The sequence below is a fragment of the Syngnathus scovelli genome, chromosome 1, assembly GCF_024217435.2.
Source record: "Syngnathus scovelli strain Florida chromosome 1, RoL_Ssco_1.2, whole genome shotgun sequence".
In the NCBI taxonomy this organism is placed as follows: domain Eukaryota; kingdom Metazoa; phylum Chordata; class Actinopteri; order Syngnathiformes; family Syngnathidae; genus Syngnathus; species Syngnathus scovelli.
The window spans coordinates 26443504-26456165 of NC_090847.1; the positions used below are offsets into that span (position 1 = coordinate 26443504).

At 48.1% G+C, this 12662-nt stretch overlaps 4 protein-coding genes across 8 annotated transcripts; 2 read left to right on the forward strand and 2 right to left on the reverse strand.

Moving 5' to 3' along the window:
• Nucleotides 1–307: 307 nt before the first annotated feature.
• Nucleotides 308–2104, reverse strand: LOC125978568 (endothelin-1 receptor-like). 2 transcript variants are annotated; one of them, XM_049736047.2, is made up of 7 exons: nt 1763–2104; nt 1465–1592; nt 1189–1387; nt 963–1115; nt 758–891; nt 581–689; nt 310–489 (listed from the first exon to the last, which is right to left on the reverse strand). In XM_049736047.2, the coding sequence occupies exons 1-7, from the start codon at nt 2102–2104 to the stop codon at nt 427–429; spliced, it is 1128 nt and encodes a 375-aa protein (XP_049592004.1). In that variant the 3' UTR covers nt 310–426. The 2 variants fall into 2 exon arrangements, with proteins under 2 accessions (XP_068509353.1, XP_049592004.1); XM_068653252.1 differs by having other exon boundaries at nt 308–689.
• Nucleotides 2105–3191: 1087 nt separating this feature from the next.
• Nucleotides 3192–5271, forward strand: ttc29 (tetratricopeptide repeat domain 29). The gene is made up of 10 exons (XM_068650450.1): nt 3192–3253; nt 3497–3556; nt 3694–3857; nt 3922–4101; nt 4185–4397; nt 4468–4553; nt 4615–4706; nt 4769–4892; nt 4952–5041; nt 5116–5271. The coding sequence occupies exons 1-10, from the start codon at nt 3192–3194 to the stop codon at nt 5269–5271; spliced, it is 1227 nt and encodes a 408-aa protein (XP_068506551.1).
• Nucleotides 5272–5744: 473 nt separating this feature from the next.
• slc10a7 (solute carrier family 10 member 7) lies at nt 5745–9493 on the forward strand. 4 transcript variants are annotated; one of them, XM_049747768.1, is made up of 12 exons: nt 5745–6000; nt 6614–6696; nt 6769–6905; nt 7119–7194; nt 7266–7304; nt 7376–7411; nt 7940–8023; nt 8091–8256; nt 8396–8447; nt 8520–8593; nt 8668–8820; nt 8914–9493. In XM_049747768.1, exons 1-12 carry the CDS (start codon nt 5901–5903, stop codon nt 8943–8945), a joined length of 1032 nt encoding a protein of 343 aa, XP_049603725.1. In that variant the 5' UTR covers nt 5745–5900; the 3' UTR covers nt 8946–9493. The 4 variants fall into 4 exon arrangements, with proteins under 4 accessions (XP_049603725.1, XP_049603733.1, XP_049603742.1 ...); XM_049747776.1 differs by having other exon boundaries at nt 8917–9493; XM_049747785.1 differs by having other exon boundaries at nt 8668–8813.
• On the reverse strand, nt 9153–12661 carry LOC125985049 (uncharacterized). Its single transcript, XM_049747502.2, has 5 exons — nt 12401–12661; nt 12045–12252; nt 11696–11972; nt 11467–11627; nt 9153–11387 (listed from the first exon to the last, which is right to left on the reverse strand). The coding sequence occupies exons 2-5, from the start codon at nt 12250–12252 to the stop codon at nt 9508–9510; spliced, it is 2526 nt and encodes an 841-aa protein (XP_049603459.1). The 5' UTR covers nt 12401–12661; the 3' UTR covers nt 9153–9507.
• Between the last annotated feature and the right edge of the window lies 1 nt (nt 12662).

A 12662-nucleotide genomic window follows, 5' to 3' on the forward strand; every position in this document is an offset into this window, starting at 1 on the left:
TGATTTTACGCATAGGTTAATGAATGAATGTTTTTTTTAAGTCATATTTACGGGGGCGTGTTTGTATTTTCTTAATCTGAGTACATTTAAAATAAAGTGAAATGAGCAGTGGAATGAAAACAACGATAATTAAGTATTAGCCTCTTGTATAAATGCATAAAACGTTTAAAAATACGAGTGATAGAACCCGTTTGATTTCGTTTGTTGGCTGTAGTAAAACAAAAAAAGATTTGTTCTGCGATGCAGTGTTTAAACCAGCCACCAGAGGGCACTGGTTAGTAATCACATTTTACAGGGAATTGAATGTGAGAAACATGAAACGTGCACACATTTTAATGTAAAATATGGGTCACACATTTAAAGGAGTTGACTATGAATAAAATGAAAACTGTCTTTTCTCTTCCATGTTCTTGATTCTCTCCTGGCTCAGCTTTGCGTGTGCTTGTACAGCAGCTCGGAGTTGGATTGGCACCAGCAACACAAACAGGACTGCAGGAAAAGACACACAGAGCAAGAAGATGACAGACATGCTTTCAGGTATCGTGGCTACAAAAAAAACAAAAAACAAACATCTCGTTACCTTGAAGCAGTTTTTGAACTTCCTGGAGACAAAATAGAGGATGATGGGATTAATGCAGGAGTTAATGGTGGCCATGTTGATGCTGAAGTAGTCCAACACCAACAGGAAGCTGAAAAAATAAAAACAACTTGAAATCACTGATATAAAACAGAATGGAAAGGTTATCTACAAGTATACTTCAAGAGGTCACATCGATGTGCGTCGTGAGATTTGTAGGTCGTCCTCTTGAGCAAGCGACTGAGATGCAACGGGAACCAGCACAGCGCGAAGATCAGCACCAGGCAGAAGACGGCTTTGGCCACGTCACGACGCTTTGGCGAGGGAAGCGTTAACATCGATGTTGATCGTACTCGTCATCATGGGCGACAAATTTGAGTCCAACCTGCTTCAAGTGTTCACTCAATGCAATCCGCAGACTTCCCTTGCGGTGTCGGAGCATTTCGCAGGTCATCAAGCCGTAAAAGATGGCGGAGCACGCCAGCGGGACGCAGAAGTAGAAAGCAAACAACCACCAGTCCTTGACGTCCCGATAAAACTGAAACACAAGTCAGAGACTCTAAGTACTTTGACTTGAGTAGAGTCTGAGTACTTTGGTCACACTGACTCACCGTCATAAATGGCGAAGTGGGCCGCAGCATGCAGGTCGTCATGGTAACGTTGTTGTACTCAAAGGTGACCATGTCGAAGCCGACGGCCTCGGGCGCGGCTAGCGCGGCCGACAGCAGCCAGATGGCCAGGATCTCCACCGCCGTTGCCGTGGGAATGCCCCTGCTCGGTAAGCGTGACCAGGATGCCACTGCGCGGTACCTGGCGCCGCCATTTTGGAGTTCCGCTTCAAGTACAACCTGGACTGAAATATTCTCGGGCAGTGTGTACGCGTCTACCTGTCCACGCTGAGAGCGCACAGGTTGAGGACGGTGATGCCGACCGAGGCTTTCTGGAGGAAGGGGAAGAGCTTGCACAGGACGAGACCAAAGCGGCTGTCCTCAAAGGGCCAGCGCATAGCTAAAAGCTACAAACACGAGAATTTGTCTTAAAACCGTCAAATTCTTGGGTCGCACCTTGCCCTCCTTGGAGGGCCCACCACACAACTTTTAGAAGATCTGATATATCATAATAATGACATCATCTGAATGTACTACCAGCTTGCAAAATTCAGTGGGCGCCGTCGGTAACAGGTACCTTGTATACGTTGATGGGAATGTCAATGGCGATATAGATGAGGTCACCTAGGGCCAAGCTGGCAATGAGAGCGTTGGGGCCGTTCCTCATGCTTTTATTCTGGTAGATGATCCTCAACAGGGTGACGTTGCCGACGACGCCCACGACGAAGATGAGGCATGACACGACGGTGTTGATGCACTTGAAGGTACCGTCGATGGCCGTGGTCCTCGTGCAGCCGGGGATGGCGGAAGAGTCGGACCGGGACGAGGGAGATTCCGTGTCACCTGGGTCAGTTGAGATGTTCCCATGGCAACGGGACCCGGCTGATAGAAGCAAAACAACCAGCAGTGAAGACAGCATTGTTGCCACGGATGGACCTCGAGAACTCAGTCTGTATCTTGAACCCCATCCTGCGGGTCCCTGCTTTAGAGGGACACATGTCGACACCCTTCCTCCCCCTTGCCACCTCCCAGTGGAACATCTTGTAAACACAAATTTGCTTTTATTTTGGCTAATAAAGAGTCGGCGGCCTCTCGTTGACTTTATTAGTACGTTTGAAGCCAAGTGTTGCCATGTGTCACATGTTCTTTACGTTGTCGGCCTAATTGGTTCACTTAGAAAGAAAAGACGAGTCCCCATCTAACCACAAAGATGAGATGTGTTTGTGTTGTGCGCCACACGTGACTTCAGACTTTAACAAGTTGTGTGGCAAATCAAACGCATACAATTTTCATCCTCTTAAGTTGTCAACAACAGATGACAAAATGCAAAAGACTGATTGTACGACATTAACCCTCTGACATTTTTTTAGGGCTCAAAAGTAGGACATGTCCGGGAAAAAGAGGACGTCTGATCACCCTACTTAAACTCACCTCTCGTGAACGCACACTCGGGAAAGACAATTTGAAGAGCTCTTAAATCAGTTGGCACGCTTCAACTGCTTAGCAACCTTCTCGTGGCGACTCTTGCTCTCGCTCGACCGCGCCGGCGACGATCGGCCTTGGTTGCCATGGAGATAAATGTCGCGTGGGGGACGTGCGTTGCCAGGGTAACATGACAAGCTGACTGAAAACAGAGCTCCTTGGTGACGCTAGCGAAATTCGAAGAAGAGACGCCGACTGTACGTTGTTGTCGCCAGGCCGAGTGGAGGTGAGCTACTAATTCAGGTTACCGCAGACAGGAAATAAGGCTACAATGTAAGTCCGCTTTTAATTGTAAATAACATGAAATGAACTTTACGAACAGGTCCACATGGTTGCAAAAAAGTTGCTATGGGCTATTTCTGCGATTTCTATCTTACTAGGTTTAGCTAAACCTACTTTTCTGCCTTCGTTTCTTAACTTCTTCCTAAGTTTCCTTTCTTACCTTCGTCCTTTTTTTCCTTCCTTTTTTCCGCTCACCTTTTCTAAAATATTGGCCCCGCCTCCAGGTTGAGTGACAGCCGAGAATGGAAGCCCAAGGCAGCTCTCTACCAGGAGTGTCCTCGAGGGTCAGGAGGCAGAAAAGCAAGTAAGAAAATTGGTTATTTACGATAAATCTATCTACGCTACGATGGGAACATTGTGAAACATTGACTTGAATTAGTTACTGGAACATTCTGTGTGTCTTTTATAGAAAGTCTGTCCAACACACTGAAAAATCAGCACACTGTCTCTCCAAAGAAGATATCGCAAAGTGAGTTTGGTCGCCACGGTGACCAATTTGTTTCACTGTTAAGCATGAATTTGATTTGACGATCGTCCCTTCTCGCAGGTTCATCAATAGCCGGAAGCAGAACATCTGCGTGGGCCTGCTAAAACATGGCTTCCACAGGTAGCTCACGTGAATTATTGCTTGTATGTCTTGTTGGACAGTTTTGAGTGGTTGAAAAAAATTCCAAAAAACAGAATTCCCTTTTGAGTTGATAGCCATTCGAGCGCCTCGTTGTCCAAAATGTGCTCTTGTTCCAGGTCCTTCTCGGAGCTCTTCCTTCTGCTGCGGTTGGATCAGGAGCGGCGGGAGGGGGCGGAGATCAACTCGGCTCTCAGTCTTCAAACGCCGCTGGAGGAGCAGCACGCCAAAATGGAGAGCATCGGTCTTTACCTGAGCCGTGCCGAGCAGGCGCAACGGGACGGTATACTGACTCACTTCTGAGATCTGACTTTTCGGGGGCGGGGTCTAACAGACGGTTGCGGCAGGTCGCTGGCCGGCGGCGTACGAGCAACGTCTGCATTTGGGCGGCTATTTCACGGCCGAGTTGGAGGACTTATGGCTCAGCTTGCACTTCTACCACACGTGCACCGACGCGCAGGAGGAAGGATGCAAGCGGCACGCCACCGAGGGGCGGGCCTGCTTGGCCGAGCTCTACCTGCAGCAAGGCACGCAACCTTCTTTCCTGAAATTCATTTTTAGTCTTCTCTCAAATTATTTGCCATCAAAATAACAATTCATACACATGCAGGTCAGCTGGACAAGGCAAGGCACCAGGCCGAACTTTGCGTGCAAATGGCCGACGAAGGCGGTTGGGTGGACTCGTCCGGTCGCTCCCTGCCGCGTCGAGCCCGCGAGAGCCTCTGGTCCATCTACAGTCGCCAGGCGGACGCTCGCATCAAGGTGGGCAAACCCGACAAGGCTCTGGAGCTCCTCCACAAAGGCTACACCACCGCCACCGAGTGTGAGTGGACCGCCGCCGCTCGCCCTCGCCGCCATCCCGCTCGTAAAACACCAGACGTGCGTTGTTGCAGCTGCAAACAAAAACATCGAAGGGGAAGCCGCCTATCAGCTCGGACTCGCCTACTACAGAGTCGGAGACTACGACACGTCCAAACAGGTGCGTGCGAGCGCTTGAGAGTTGGCGTCTGAAATGTAACTCGTTTTTTTTTTTTTCGCAGTACCTCAACACCTCCATGACCATCTGCAGCAGCACGGAGAATTTTGACGGTCTGGGAAAAGCTTACAAGGCCATGGCCAAGTTATATGAAAGGTACTCTCGGATACTGAAAATGAGACTCGCCCTTTTGCGACAAAAGTGTGTTTGTGTTTCAGTAAGGGAAACATCAAGAACACCATCAAGCTTTTGGAGACGTTGGTTGACATCTCCCGGAGCAAGAGCTTACATCACCACCTCGTCGACGCATGCCTATGTCTGGGCCATGTCTACACTAACATGGTAACACACACACACTCACACATATACACAAAATCATGGTCCTCACTCCCTCCCTGCAGAAACAGTATGACCAAGCTCGCGAGAGCTTACTCCAAGGTTACAACGTGGCCTGTGACATCGGAGACGTGGCTTTGGTGCAGAAAGCTCAGGTATGTTATCTGTTTGGTTAATTTTTTTTTTTTTTACAAAAGTGTGTAATGCTACAAGTGTTTGCATCCGTCAGGTGTCGCTGGCCAGTGCTCACACTCGTTGCATTGTGGGGAAGTACAGCTTGGACGTGGAGTCGGCCACGTCGCCCGCTCTGTCGCGGCTGCTGGCCTGGAAAGTGTCAAGAGGACTTCACGAGACCAGCGGCAATGCTGACATCTGCGACTACTAGACACATGTCATGGACTGAGTTACTTTGACGTTTCCCCGAGCCAAGGATTGCAGGATTGCCAAGGATGCCAGCAAATGTGTCGCGAGCGCTACTTTCCTTTTAAGCATTTTAATAAATATTTGACTTTGCTAACATAAAGCCATATAAATCAAAGCTATTATTATTAATATTAATATTATTATTAGTGTTTCAATCCACACTGGGATGTTGGCGGTGCACTCAAACAGCCAATTAATAAAACTCTTGGCAGGAAATTATGTATGTATGTGATAAGAAATGAGAGAAAGTCCACGATTAAAAATAAAAAACTAGGTATCCAATTTGGATACATTTATTTCAACTGATGACTTCCACGAAGAGGAAAGCAAGAAACGCACTGGAGCGACACACTCTTGAAGCAGGCCGATGCACGTTTTAACCAAAAGGTGGCAGCATTGCACTCCTCAATTTATTTAACAACTACTATTGCTATGAAGAAGAAAGAAGACGCTGCGTTTGAGGAACTCTTGACATCGCAACAAGGAACTCTTGTCAAGCGGACTTCGAGTGGACAAGAAGACCCGAGAAAAGAGAGTCCTTTAGCGTTTTACGGGCCCGCCGGGTGATCCGGAAGAGGCCGGCGCTGAAACATGGGACTGCTGGCCACGATACGGAGAGAATGGTTCATCATTGGGATTGTACTGGTGATATTGTCGGCTAAAGTGCAGCCCAGCTTTGGAGTCAAAGGAGGTGAGAACAGGATTTGCATACGGCACGACGTCATTTAATGGACTTCAAATAACCCGTACCTTGTTGTGTGACGTCTCAGCTTTGAGCTTCCAGACGTGGTTATTTTGCCACTTATTTTTGCCTAGTCTTTCAGATCAGTATTTTTTTAATATTTGTGCTGAAGGCGAGTTGAAACGTGATGAAATCATCTGACAAATCACATCAGGGGAAACATTTTCGACGTTCTCTCCAAATTGAATGTAAACGTGCGATCCGGAAGTTTCGCAGGGAGTTTGTGACACGTTGCATCCTGTACTTATGTCAACACACACACGCGCCTCTCCCATCGCCACACATTTGGATCACAGCCAGCAAAAGTGTCGCTTGGATGACGATAAGATGAATTGTCACGATCGTAATTTGCTCGAGCAAACACGTTTATCATCTGGGATGATAAGAGCTACCGTGTGATGCGTTCAGGGACTAGGGTCCATTACATCTTGTAAGATAACCCTGCTACTGAATATGACATGCCTTGCTGATTGCAGAGTTTAACTATTAAACGGGACGAAGAAACGTGGCTGGGTGTTTCCATGGTTACCATAGTGACCACTCTTCCCTTTGTCTGCCTCAGGACCGCTGAAGCCAGAAATCACCATCTCGTATCTCGCGGTCTCGCTGATCTTCTTCAACAGCGGCCTCTCGCTGAAAACAGAGGTGACGCCCCCCCTGATGAGAATGCCCAAAAAATTCTCGGGATTTCACATTATTCTTTTTGCGTGTGTGCAGGAGTTGACCAGTGCTTTACTTCATGTGCGCCTTCACCTCTTCGTGCAGTCCTTCACGCTGGTCTTCTTCCCAATGACCATTTGGCTGCTGGTCAGAGTGCTGGCGCTGACTAACATCGACCAATGGCTGCTCAGAGGGTAAGACTTCATGTGAATGTAGTCTTTAATCTGAGCACTGTTGACTTTACCTGGAAGTACTCACAAAAGTCTCATTCATGCCCTCCCCATTCGTTGCAGTTCCTGACGCACTTTCACTCTGAAAAAAAAAAAAGTTTTACTGCTGCCATATGTATTGCATTGAAGGCATCCAATCTCTGAAGGTATCATGATCATGGTGTCATCGTTGCCTAGGTTACAGACAGTGAGCTGTATGCCGCCTCCGGTCTCGTCGGCTGTCATTCTCACCAAAGCCGTCGGCGGTAACGAGGTAAGACGCACCTCGCGAGGTGAGAAACAATGTGTCGTTGCCATGGTGACTGATTGGGTTTATCTCGCCAGGCGGCTGCCATCTTCAACTCTGCGTTTGGGAGCTTCCTGGTAAGGTTGGAGTGGCGCAGTGCTTGTCAAGAACATGAAGCACCGTTTCAGCATGTTTTTGTTTTGTGCAGGGTATCGTGGTGACACCGACCCTCCTCCTGCTCTTTGTAAGTCACACCTGACAGGCCAGTCAAAAAGTATGAGTATTTACTCAAGTATGGATTCTGCAAGTAATTGTATACATAAAGTTTCAATTCACACAATGAAAGATAAATGAGAACTTTCTTTTTGATGCATATTTGCCAGTATGTGAAATCTTCAGAGGGGCGGGGGCATTTTGCCATTTGCTGTCGACTAAAAATGACATCACTGTTGCCAGGTCTCAGGTCACAACCAATCACGGGCCAGCTTCAGAAAACTAGTGAGCTGTGATTGGTTGTAGCAAGTGTGATGTCATTTTCAAGTGACAGCAAGTGGTAAAATGGCCGCCTCCTGAGACGGATAGAAACAGGTAGATTTTTTTCTGTTTAATTCATATTCCACAAACGAAACATAAATCAGAACATTGTGTTTTGACTAGTTAGGGTGCCACAGAATATTACAAATAATTTTAAGGGGTTAACTAGGCTAAAAAAAAAAGAAACATTAATAATGAGTAAAAATCATCAACTTTTGAAGTAAAATGTTTCTTCCAGCTGGGCTCCTCATCCTCCGTGGCCTTTGGCTCCATCTTCTCTCAGCTTTTCATGACTGTGGTGGTGCCGCTTGTCGTGGGTCAGGTACGCCAGGGAATCTTGGTGGCTGCGACGAGCGCCACCTTAATGATTCCCCCCCCATTCCTCGCAGGTGTGCCGCCGCTTCCTGAGGGAGTGTCTGGAGCGCAGGAAGCCTCCGTTCGGCACCGTCAGCAGCGCTGTCCTCCTCATGATCATCTACAGCACCTTCTGCGACACCTTCAGCAACGCCAACATGGAGCTGGACCCCACCAGCCTGCTGATAGTCGTCCTCATCAGTGAGTGCACGCACATCCTCAACTACCGCAAAGAAAATATTGTATCTGCTCACGGGGGATTTTTTTCTCCTGTGTACACTTGCGATTGCTCAGTTCTGGTTCATCTGAGAAAGTTGTGTGATCCCCTGTTTTCTTGCAGTTTTCTCCATCCAGCTGACTTTCATGCTGTTCACTTTTGGATTTTCCAGCAGGTGAGCACCATTCTCTTTCTGTCCATTTTCAAAGTTGTCTAATCTCTACACGTAACACCGCATCGTCCTCAGAGCCGGCTCAGGATTTAGTCCCGCCGACACGGTGGCTATCATGTTCTGCTCCACGCACAAGTCGCTAACGCTAGGTACGAGCCCGCCTTTACGGTCAATGAGATGTTGCTGGTATTGATTGGCGTGTGTCCGACGGGTACCTGCGCAGGTATCCCCATGCTGAAGATCGTGTTTGCGGGCGACGAGCGTCTGTCGCTGATCTCGGTCCCCCTGCTTATCTACCACCCGGCCCAGATCCTCCTCGGATCCGTGCTGGTGCCGACCATGCGCGGCTGGATGACCAGCCGCCAGAAGGTGAGCGGTGAGCATGCTTCTTCGTTCCTCGTAGTAGTTTCCATAAAGGTTCTTGTGAGGGTTGCTTGAGAAAGACTTTTTGACTTGTGCGTGGGTCCAGCAGACCAGCCTGCAGCCCGTCTGACCAAGTGAGCGACTCGCCGAACGATCGTGTGCCTTCCCGTGGCCAATCAGCAGCGACCTCGGACACGAGGACCAAATGCTGGCTTGCCGCCCTCCGCAAAGGACAAAACACAAAACGTTTATTCTTCTTTATTTAACAGAATCAAAGGTACACATTTTATATTTGATAAATGACACGTGGGGTGGCTGGGACCATTTTTTTTTTTTTTTTTTTAATTGTCTTTTCTACATTTTCTACTCAGCATTCCAGCTTCCAGTAACAGGGAATGTGAACTTTTGTTACAATGGTTTTGATATTGTTACAAGAGTCTTGAGGCTAGATTATGTATTTAATTTAACTTAAAGCCTTGAATGTTTAATAGTGATGATGACCCGACATGAACATCGTGTTTTCATGTGTTTGATGCTACAAACGTTTACAAAGCATTTTCCCAACACCTAATACCAAAGAGTTTCTACTTTGAGTGTCACGGCACATTTACTGCTTTTGAGTCTACAGAAAGAATCAGAAATGTTCCTCTATTTTCAGAAAAGGAAATAAATCCAAATCATTTTCACACTGGATTCCGTCTCAGTCTCCAGGCGAGGCTAGTATGTCGTACTCGGCAAGGAGCACCAGGCTGTTCTCTCGGATTCGCCGGACTCGCACCAAATCGCCGCACTCCTGAACGTGGATCATCCCTCGCTCGCCCCTCCCGTAATCTCTCTCCCGGTCGTGTAGCGTCACCTCGGTGTGTTTTCCGCAGGCCTGTCTGTAGACGTAGCGCACGCCGACCACCAGCGCCATTCCCAGACCGGCCGAGCAACCCAGCAGCATTCCCAGCTCCCAAGAGCTATGCCTGGTCACAATTTCCGGATACTTACCCTCCATGCCTGGAGTTTTCAAGGGATTCAAGGGAAGCTTGGTGTCCGGTTTTGGAGGTTTGGGTTTTAGTTCCTCCCTGATGTTGGAATGGAGTTTGTGGCTAGAGGTTAATGGATTATATTTTTCTTTGGGGTTAGATGATGCAATGTGGGTCTGTCTTTGGGATGGCAAAGGTACGGGAGATATTGAGGGTCGGTTGTTGAGGGAGCGACGTGGAGCTGGAGAAGGTCCTGGATGTGGGGAAGTTGCGTGGGAGGAAGGTGAGGCAGCCAAAATAAAAGACAAGGATCCCACTGAGGTGAGAGGAAGGTGAGAAGTTGAAGGGATCAAGGAGGAGGAGGGCATGGTTGTAGACCTGGTGGTGGTAGGAGAGGATGGGGAATTTGTGCTTCCCGGGACGGAAGTCCTGAACGGACCATGAAGATCGAATGTGACTGATGATGGAGAGTTGACGGAGCTACTCGAGAGAAATGTTGATGTTGTGGGGGACATGGTTTGGTAAGTGGAGGACAGAATGCTTGAGATCCATTTAGGAGGTGTAGACATAGGAGAAGGTTTTGGAAGATGAGAATAAACAGGAATGGTTTGTTCTTGGCTGGAAGAAGGTGTGAAATGATTCTTGGTTGGGTGTTTAGTGACATTGTGGCTTGGTGAAGATTGAGGAGAACCAGAAGAATCAAATGAGGTCATGCTTTTTGCCATTGTGGTGGAAGAGCCATCAGCATGTTCAGACTTTGTTGTGAACACCAAAGTGTTCAATCTCCTAGTGGAAACTGACGGTTGACTATTGTGAGTCACAGTTTGAGGATGTTCTTTAGACAATGGTTGTGGTCTCGTTCTTGCTCCCTCAACTGCTTTGTCAGACAGGAGAAGATTTTTTAAGGTGTCGCTAACGTCCTGCGGAGATTGAGACATGGATGTCTGGAACAGAGTTTGACGAGAGCTATTGGGAGGATGTGATGGTCCATCTCTGGAGTCTAAGGGCTGCTGAAGAAGACTTTGGGTTGTAGACTTCAGAGAAGTCGGTAAAAAGGTTGTGGAGTTGGAAACTGTCTGGCTGGAAGGACTCTCCATGTCAGTGTTGGACTGTGATTGAAGTGAAGACTTAGACTGGCTTCTTACGTCATGTATTGTGAGGCTCTTCTGAGATGTTTGTAAGCTACTTTGGATCTTGTAGCCAAACAAAGTCGTTGGGACATTAAGCAGTCTTGTTGGTTTATACGATGTTGGCTCTGAGGGGTTCGTGTTAAGGAGACGCTTATTTTCTGGAGACGTTAGTGGACTTGGTGTTGTTGTTTCTGCGCCCTTCCAATATCGACGAGAGACACCTTCATCTGGTGGGAAAGGGGTGATGAAAGGATAAGGATCTCCGCCTGACTCTTCAGCCAGAGATCCTGAGTCCAGGTAGTTGCTGCTTGAATGATCTCTTGAAGTTTGAAGGACTGAGTAGTTCTTAGTTCTTCGGCCCTTTTGGTACCTTGCGAGCGTCACTGGACTTGAAGTGCTCTTCCAGAACTTTTTGGGGGTAAAGCTTTGCTTTCCTAACGAAGCAGAACCGATGGATTGACTGGGTTGGTTCAGTGGAGCTTCAGGCCAAGAGATGAAACCAAAAGGACTGTTAGTCAGGAAAACACAATTGAAGGTTCAAGCTCTATGTGTTTGTACCTGGTATCGGAGTAGAAGTCTCATCATGAAGACCAAAAACTGCTCGTCCTGTCTCGGCTCCTGTTGTGTTTCTCGTAGTCCAAAGACTTCGAGACCCATCACGCACCACTGCAGACTTAATCCCGGCCCAGTAAACAAAGTAGGACTGAACCACTGTGATACTAGAAGGACAAAGAACCCCCCCAGTGAACGTTTGACAGAAATGTGCACGTTTGGATTCTGGACTCACTAGAAGCGAATGTCTCCGACGGGTGCATCAGGAGCCCTCCACACGAACGACAGGTTTCGTTTCAGCTGTTTGTCCGAGTGGGTGAGCGTATCGCCCTCCGACAGGCAGCGCAATGTGTGGGTCCCGGGTGGGGCCAGGGTCCAGGATCCGCCCACCAGAACCGGACCTTCTGGAGGGGACCCTGCCCCACCTGCGACTCTAGCTGTACCTTCTGAATCTTCAACACGCCGGGCCTGCAGCAGGAAGCCCATGAAGTCCCGAGAGCTTCGGACTGTCACTGCGAACCGAGGATTGGACCGTTGTTGCATCATCATTATTATCCATCAACTGGAGAATTTGTCACCATTACCTGTTACCAACTGTCCGGGCAGATACGAGTCCACCGACGTACGAATTGTGACATAGCTCTGCTGCGGGTCCTGAGGTTGGACCCGAATGTGGCCCGGGCTCATTGCCTGGCAGGAAGCGGGACCCGCGCCGCGAGAGAACGCAGCAGCAGGCAGGACAAAGCATGACAAGATCACGGTTGTCCTCAAATGAAGCAGGGAGGACTGCATCTTAGCAGGACATAAAAAGGAAGGTTGTTGTAATCTACGAGTATTTCTTTTTTTAACCTAAATCAAATCTTTGGACTATTCTTGGGACAACATAGATTTTGCAAATACAAGATCAATCTAAATAAAAAGAGATGACATTTGTTCCTACCTTGCTAGGATGTCTTCTCAGTGCTGAGCAAATGTGTGAGAGCAAGTGTCTGAAGATGAGCTGGAGGGATTCTGGGCAGGGGACTTTGAAGTGAGATGGTAGGGAGGTGGGTGGGCATAGAGCCACAATTACTAGATCTGCTGCTGGTGCTTCTGAGCACTCCCTCTAGTGATGATTTGAACAAGCAGGGTTGGCCAACACTCACGAAAGGTCGAGTAAAGCACTGGATAGATTTTTGTCTTAAGTGTTGTCTAGAGGATCT

Coding starts and splice junctions, on each gene's coding strand:
- ttc29 (XM_068650450.1), top strand. CDS start 3,192: ATGGAAGCCCAAGGCAGCTCTCTACCAGGAGTGTCCTCGAGGGTCAGG. Junction 4,707..4,768: donor ATGGCCAAGTTATATGAAAG/GTACTCTCGGAT, acceptor TTTGTGTTTCAG/TAAGGGAAACATCAAGAACA. Junction 5,042..5,115: donor CTTTGGTGCAGAAAGCTCAG/GTATGTTATCTG, acceptor TGCATCCGTCAG/GTGTCGCTGGCCAGTGCTCA.
- LOC125985049 (XM_049747502.2), bottom strand. CDS start 12,252: ATGCAGTCCTCCCTGCTTCATTTGAGGACAACCGTGATCTTGTCATGC. Junction 11,973..12,044: donor GCCCGGACAGTTGGTAACAG/GTAATGGTGACA, acceptor CTCGGTTCGCAG/TGACAGTCCGAAGCTCTCGG. Junction 11,388..11,466: donor GACTTCTACTCCGATACCAG/GTACAAACACAT, acceptor CTTGGCCTGAAG/CTCCACTGAACCAACCCAGT.
- LOC125978568 (XM_068653252.1), bottom strand. CDS start 2,104: ATGCTGTCTTCACTGCTGGTTGTTTTGCTTCTATCAGCCGGGTCCCGT. Junction 1,388..1,464: donor TGCGCTCTCAGCGTGGACAG/GTAGACGCGTAC, acceptor TGGCGGCGCCAG/GTACCGCGCAGTGGCATCCT. Junction 892..962: donor TGAGTGAACACTTGAAGCAG/GTTGGACTCAAA, acceptor CCCTCGCCAAAG/CGTCGTGACGTGGCCAAAGC.
- slc10a7 (XM_049747768.1), top strand. CDS start 5,901: ATGGGACTGCTGGCCACGATACGGAGAGAATGGTTCATCATTGGGATT. Junction 7,195..7,265: donor AAGCCGTCGGCGGTAACGAG/GTAAGACGCACC, acceptor TTATCTCGCCAG/GCGGCTGCCATCTTCAACTC. Junction 8,821..8,913: donor CAGCCGCCAGAAGGTGAGCG/GTGAGCATGCTT, acceptor GCGTGGGTCCAG/CAGACCAGCCTGCAGCCCGT.